At 24.8% G+C, this 7774-nt stretch overlaps 2 protein-coding genes across 3 annotated transcripts; one reads left to right on the top strand and one right to left on the bottom strand.

Annotated features, from left to right (window-relative positions):
• Positions 1–2150, bottom strand: LOC132929505 (nucleoside diphosphate kinase-like). 2 transcript variants are annotated; one of them, XM_060994891.1, is made up of 5 exons: positions 1988–2150; positions 1656–1794; positions 494–595; positions 309–421; positions 1–229 (listed from the first exon to the last, which is right to left on the bottom strand). In XM_060994891.1, the coding sequence occupies exons 2-5, from the start codon at positions 1785–1787 to the stop codon at positions 112–114; spliced, it is 465 nt and encodes a 154-aa protein (XP_060850874.1). In that variant the 5' UTR covers positions 1788–1794; positions 1988–2150; the 3' UTR covers positions 1–111. The 2 variants fall into 2 exon arrangements, with proteins under 2 accessions (XP_060850874.1, XP_060850873.1); XM_060994890.1 differs by lacking the exon at positions 1988–2150 and having other exon boundaries at positions 1656–1981.
• A 121-nt stretch (positions 2151–2271) lies between these two features.
• LOC132929504 (nucleolar protein 8-like) lies at positions 2272–7047 on the top strand. The gene is made up of 7 exons (XM_060994889.1): positions 2272–2494; positions 2581–2693; positions 3484–3672; positions 3831–4015; positions 4550–4785; positions 6390–6632; positions 6694–7047. Exons 1-7 carry the CDS (start codon positions 2401–2403, stop codon positions 6963–6965), a joined length of 1332 nt encoding a protein of 443 aa, XP_060850872.1. The 5' UTR covers positions 2272–2400; the 3' UTR covers positions 6966–7047.
• The last annotated feature ends 727 nt before the right edge of the window (positions 7048–7774 follow it).

Genomic DNA, 7774 nt, shown 5'->3' on the forward strand with positions numbered 1-7774 from the left:
TTATTTTATATCAATGTATTTATTAAAATGATGAATTACAAGTACAAACCCTAAATTAGGTTTTATTTAAGCTCGCATGTTACTTAAATATTAATACCGTGTTTATTATATTTATTCATAGACCCAAGAGTCAATAGCCTTTGTCCATGGGACCACTTCTTTTTCAGTGAACCACAATGCAATTTCTTTGTTGGCAGATTCTACAGCATCCGATCCATGAATAATATTACTAAAAATATTAAAACATAAAATAGTAAAATGAAAAACTATAAAAATAAATTAAAACAATTATTATATTATATATTTACCGGCCAACTTGGATACATAAATCTCCTCTAATTGTTCCAGGGTTTGAGTTTTTTGGGTCAGTAGCACCAAGAATGACACGTCCAGTTTTCACAGCATCTAATCCTTCCCATACCTATTTTTTTTTTATATGGTATTAGTTAATTAATAAAATATATCATGTGTAAATGAGTATAATACAACATACCATGGGGACGACAGGTCCAGATGACATGTACTTAATAAGACCGGGGAAGAATGCTTTGCTGGAAAGATCAGCATAGTGCTTCTTCAACAATTCTTCAGAAGGCTACACATATAAAAATTAAGATTTTCAACAATTATTTACTGTATTAACAATAAAATTTAAAAAAACATGCTCATACATAACTTTCAAGAAGTTTATTTATACTATTGTCTAAAAGACTTTAAACAAATGTAAATTTATATGTATAAAAATAATTGATAACCTAACCTTACCAACACTACATTTTAAAAACAAGTTTATTCGAGCCCAGGAACAATCAAATTTATTTTTGGACAAAAAAATTTCAATTGGATCAGTCCCAAAATATAAACATATATTTTTAATTTTAACAGGATGATATTAAGTCTCAAAATATAAAATGAAAACGGTTATATATATTAACAATAACAACCGAAGTTATTTTTTTTCAATTATATCTGTATCTTACTACAGAAATAGCTACATTTTAAGACCAAGTAATATCAATGAAGTATAGTTAAGACATACAAGAAATGAAAGTTATCCAAATTTTTTTTCTTTTAACAAATTTAATAAAATTAATTTTTGTTTGCATTGAAATTAATTATTAGCATTTAGTAATTTTTAATAACCTAACTTGAATTTGTTAAAATAATTTAATTAAGTATCTTTACAATAAAAAGTATTTATGGTTTAATAGATAAAAAAAATAAACATAACAAATCTTACTTAAAATATATTTTAATTTGTAACAAAATCAAAGATAATTATATCTAAATCTGGAAAATCAAATTAAATCTATTAGTAAACATTACCATAACCTAAAAATATGTAATACACTGATATTACTTCTGGTACCTAAGTGATGGGAAAACACATTGTTGCAACAATTTTATGCCTAGATATAAATTGTAAATAGTCATAAATAATATTTCGTAATACTTCCAAATTTCAATATAAATTGATATAACCGTTATAAAAGAAACGTATAATCTAATAATGGTTTGGATTAGTGTTAAAATTTGTAGTCGCTTCTCCGATTACGATTACCAGTTAAAATATGATGGATCACAATCAATATTTAGATCCAAATTTACCATGTATTTTGGCATTATTATGGCTTATGACCATTTTTCTAACTCACCCAGACGAATTTCATAGCGACCAGTTTGAATCCCTTGGTCTCGAAACGTTTGATGATCTTGTTAACAAGTCCACGCTGAACACCATCGGGCTTGATCATGATGAAAGTACGTTCGGCATTTGGGTCGCCCATGGCTAGTCTGATGAGGATTTGAAAGGCTGTTAGTATCGAGCAAATGAACATGTAAAACAAGTGAGGAGACCGCAGGGGTGTTTGATATTGTGTAGCGGCCGCAAGGTGATGGACAGCGAAGGAATACAATTGAGATCAGATTTCGTGAGAAAAGAAAAGGAAAAGAAAACGGTTGCAGAATAGTATGCTGTTGTACTGACCGTTGTTTGGTGGGCGTAGCTTCGAGAAAAATTTGTACTGGTGAGAACCGAAAAGGCGGTCCTTTCAAAGATGTTTATCGGACGAGAGACCAACAAAAAGTGTCAAAGTTCAAAATGTCCAGACTTCACAATGGAACAATCGTCAATCATGCTTCGGTGGCCGGTTTTTAACTTCATTTTGTGGTTATATTCTTTATTACTGGTATTAACACATAACCAGGGTTGGGGCGTTTGTAACTTCAACTTATGAGCATAATTATTACTCTTTTGATAAACGTTATCACTCATGCGTGTAAAATATAAACAAAACCGCATTGTTTTTTTCCAACTTAAAATACGGGTAAAACTATGCAACAGTAATTGATTGTAACTTTTTGTCCGCCTACAAAAGCTTTTTGGCGAAACCCTTTAAGATGAACGTGAAAGGTGACGAAGCAGAATCAACACGCAGAAGGAATCTACCGGCTTTTCAAGGAATCGGATCAGTGAAAAAATCTAAAGGAAAAGGTAGTATAAAAAAATTTACAGCTTTGTATCATTCAGCTTTCATTAGGTGTTATTTTTCATTGATTTTTTTTTTTTTATCTGTGTAGATGTAAAAAGTGCCGTTAAAACCCAAGAAGCCGAAGCCAAACGTCAGAATGCATTGGCCGAAAAATGGAAAACGTTACAAGAACAAAAGTGTGCAATTGCAAATGCACTAAAGGTACCTTATCTATCAAATATTGTTTTTCAAAATGTGTGTAACCTATGATATTTTAATTGTTTCAATTTAAAATTTTATTTATTCATTAATTTGCTGAATAAAAAGTTATAATGTTAATTATTTTACAATTTAACTGTTAGGTAATTGTTTAAAGATAGTATTAATTAATCCAACAATTTAAAGTTTGGTATTTTTGTATTTATAAATTTTTTAATAAACCTACTTTATTTAAAATATATTATTCATTATTAATAGAGAATTTGTCATAGACTATTGTACAATTTATATTTTATATATTTTCTCATAGGTACCTAAACATATTTCATGTTTTATTTTCACTGCATTTGACTTAGTCAATTAATTTGAAACATATAAATTGTTTTAAAAAATATATAAATTAGTAATTTTAATTATTAAATATTTTTAAAAAAATTTTTATTTTTCAATGCTTTTAAAAAAAATATACTGTTGGTTCTATCAGTACATGAAACTAATTTAATATCGAATTTTAAATTTTAGGCCTTATAACTTAATTTACTAATAAGTGACAGTAGTCTTTTTAGGTTAATTTTACTATGTATATCACAATGTTTAATTTTATTGAGAAAATTAAAAATTTATTAAGATAAATTACTTTATTTTTTATCATAAGTTTATAATTTTTATTGTTAATAGTTTAATTTGATTTAATGTAGCTTATTGGTCTTAGTTATAGCAAAACATCGCTATAAACTATCTTAACTGAAACTGAAAATAAATAATAAAAGGTTAATTATAATTGTATTTCTAGGGAGAATCATTGAACAGGAGAATAAAATTTGATGAAGATGGTGATCATCAAAAAAATGATTTGCAATTATCTAAACAAAAGATTTCATTGTTTGATGATGATGATGATGCTAGTGATCATGAAAATAAAGGAGAGTTAGTATCAGATTACAAGCTAAAATTACGATTTGAAGGTGAAAAAGGGAAAAAGGTGACACATTTTTGTAGAAATTGTTACTTTATCATGTATACATTGTGTATATGTATATATTTTTTTATTTTTGAGTAACAATATACAATTTTTAAAAATTAACTATATTACTAATATTTTATTTTAATTGAATTGTAATTATTTATGTATTATATTAGTTGTTCCATATGCAAACATCAAAAGCTACTGGAGATGATCGATTTGTTATGGATAAACGATTTTTTGAAGAACAAGAAACTACTGAAAAATTGAGCGATGATGAGATAGAAAAACAAATGAATATTTTAGAAGATGTGATTGGCCGATCAATTACTAAACCTAATAAGGCTAAAGGAGACGAAATGTAAGATTTTTTGAAACAAATTTATTTTAGATACCCTAGAATTTGTATCTTCATTTCCTGAGTATTTTAATGTTTTTATTAAATAACATATAAAACAAAATGTAAATTAAAAATATTAGGTACCATATTTTATATAATAAAAACTATTATTAAATTTAAATTGTCAAAACTTAATAATTAGCTTTAGCATTTAAACTCTACATTGTTAACATTACAATTATATTTACTAAACTAAGCTTATAAGACTCTTTTTCACAAAATCAACATTTTTTTTAATGAAATTGACTTAGATTATTATAAAAAATCTCGATAATTTGGCATTCAAATAAGATAAAACAGATTTGACTAAATAATAATGTTGCTTTAACAAAAAAAAACATAAGGTAGAAGGATATTTTTTTTTAAATTTAATTTATTAGATTTGAAATATCAACCATATATTAAGATGTTAGTATTCAAGTAAATGAGAATTCTATAAATTAATTTATTAAAGATGTATAGTATATGTTAAACAATTAATTTTTTATGATTTAGATTTAACATGGTGAGATATGATCCAACACAAGAAGAACATAAAAAATATGTAAAAGATAAACCAGAATTACCAAAACAAAAACGACCTAAAAAACAAAAAGTAGAACAGAACAAAGTTGTAGCTGAAGCAATTGTTGATACAGATAAATATTACAAAGTTGGTGATAAACTAAAAGATGTGTTTAGTACTCAAAATCAATTTAGTTTTACTAGCTTATTTCAATCTTCTGATAAAAGTGAGTTAAATAAAAAAAAATTATGATTTTATTTCAAAATTGTTAAAATTTGATTAATGCCATTAAATTTTAGATTTTTGTTTCATAAAGTGGCATATCCAAAATTGTTTTTAGAAGGGCCCCACACTGACTAAAATTTTACCAAAATTACTACTAAAAAGAAAAATCAACCAACTACTTAATGTTTTTAAAGTAAATACAACCAATGAAGGTGGGCCATGGCCCCTATGCCCCCCTTGATACTCCACTGGTTTCAATATTTCATATACAATCAATTAAGATTTAATTTAATAAAACTTCTACAACTTAAAACATATAAATTTTCAAAAAAAAAATTTTAAAATAAATTCTAATTGATATGCTAGTTTCAACAATACAGTTACTTAAAAATATGTATACCACCAATTGTCAATTTTTTTTATATTTACAACGTTTATAAAATTAAATTAAATTCTTTCTATAAAGGTGTAACATAAAATTATTTTTTCTCTGTATATATCCTAGCCACTTTATTAAATCAATTTTTTTTACTAAAAGTTTTTAATTTTATGAATTGCTATTTTATAAAATGATCACTTTTACCTTGTAAAATAAAATATTCACTGCACACAATTATTAATATTATTTATTTAAAGATACCTTAAGTTATTTATAATAATATTAAATATTCATAATTATTTAAGTCATCTTATTCTACAAAATAAGTTTATATAATGGTTCAATAATTTATTTTTATTATTTATTTATTTTAAGATATTTTAAGTAGGATGATGTCAGCAAATTACAAAATATCATGCTCTGCATTTAAGTAGTGGTTTTGATTGACATGCACTTTTATACCAATAACTTAGTAGTCTCTAACAGTCTAACCCACTATACAACTTAAAAGTCATATAATGTTGATTATTTTTTTTAATCAAGATTTCCATTTAAAATAAAATTTGTAGTATCATGCTGCAACACTATGTACTTCCAAGATTGAAATGTGTGAATGTTGAATAGAATTTAATATAAACATCAGTTTACACATTTCAAATATCCAGGTGGCTATATTACTGTATGGATATTATTGAATTATTTATGTGAAACTGTCCAAGTTGTGTCAGAAAGTCAGAGGTCTCCACCTAAGTTATTTAGTTATTTGTGTAAAACGTAAAAGTGCTTGTAAAATTTGATGATGTGCTTATTTTAAAGATGTAAAATACAATAAACAAATTACCATATATTTATATAAAATTTATTTTACAAATTTTTATTAATATTCATTTATATTTTTTGTGTATAAATATTTTAATATTATGACTTAATTGTTAATACTTAAATATATAATATATATACAATTTTACATCATATGTCAAAAATATAATATAATAAATAAATGTTGTATGCCTTAAATAAACTATAATATTAATAACTGCGTGCAGCAATTTCTCAAAATGAAAAGTTACCATTTTGTGAAATAGCCATTTACATTTCATGTATTAAACAACTTTTCATTAAAACATTAATTTCACAAAATTGCTACAATATAAACACATAAAATGTTTTAATATAATTTATATTTTAACAAATTATTTACGTATTATTTCCTTTTTGTTTTATAGCTGACTATGATGTAGACAAAAATGAATATCAATCAGAAAAAATAACTAAACCTCAAAAAAAATTTGGTCGAAATCCATTTATTGACGACTCTAGTGACTCAGAGAGTGATGAAAATAATTTAGAAGATAAAAAAGAACATTTTGATGCTGAGACTGATGAAGTGCCTTCAGGGAAATTTTTAGGATCTAGAGGTGTTTGGCGAGAAGTCTTCTTTTTCAAAGTAGATGATTCTAGATTCAAAGGTAGCAAATTAACTTAATATTATATGGTTGATAAATTAATTTTATTATTTTATTATTTTAGATGCTGAAGAATTTTATGATCCTCAATTTAATAAAAACAATTATACAGGAAGTCAAGATCCAAGATTTATTAAAAAAAGGGATATATTAAGAGATTTTTTGAAAAACAAAGATAAGAGACATAAACGAGATGTAGGCAAAAAGATGTTTAGTAGAAAACTTGGAGGAACCCACAATGACCATAAAAATGATAAAAGTCGTAAAAATAAATCTACAGTTAAAACAAATAAAAATAAAGAGGGAAAAAAATTTAAATCAAACAAAACATCATAATAATTATAAATTTCCTTGTTAACAAAAATGTATTGTTACTAAATTATTGTTTGTATTGAAATAAATATTTTATATGACATTATTATGTTTTATATTTTAATCCTATAGAAATACATAAAACATAATATATAAATTCAAAATATTTTAACTAAAATGTCTAAAATTATAACAAATTAAATCCATTGTGATTTACGAGTAACTGTAAGTTAGTAGCTATAATAGTTGACATGTTAAATTTACTTGATTTTTTTAATAATTTTATATGCGTGTGTTGTCTTCTTGTACAGGTACAAAACAGCAAATGTATGTTATTATTTTGCTCAAAAATCAATTTTGTGTTGCTAACCAATAATATATGAATAAACCTTTTCTCAAAACTTAAAGGGAATATATCTATGTTTGTAAGCTGTTATTTTCTTACAACGTTTGAACTGTTTCTTGAGATCTGATCATTTATCAATAGTAATTTTTACATATTCATAACTTGCTTAAAAATTCAAATATTGTGAATATTCAATGTATATCAAAAATGTTGTTTCTTCAAGGTTTGATAATAGGTCAGCTAACACTGCAAAATTGGTTCTGTTGAACACAAATTTACCATATTATATGTTTGAAAGACATGGACAACATATGGATTTTGTCAGTAGTCCTCGGGGTGTGTTTGAACTTATAAAACTATGTATATTTTTTTATGTCTTAGTCAATTTTACAATACATGCATATAATTTATAAACATTTTAGTTTATAAATTATTTTTAAATTTTCAACCGTTTATAGTTATATCATTGAATTATAAACTATTTAAT

This window comes from Rhopalosiphum padi, chromosome 4 (genome assembly GCF_020882245.1).
Source record: "Rhopalosiphum padi isolate XX-2018 chromosome 4, ASM2088224v1, whole genome shotgun sequence".
NCBI classification, from domain to species: Eukaryota; Metazoa; Arthropoda; class Insecta; order Hemiptera; family Aphididae; genus Rhopalosiphum; species Rhopalosiphum padi.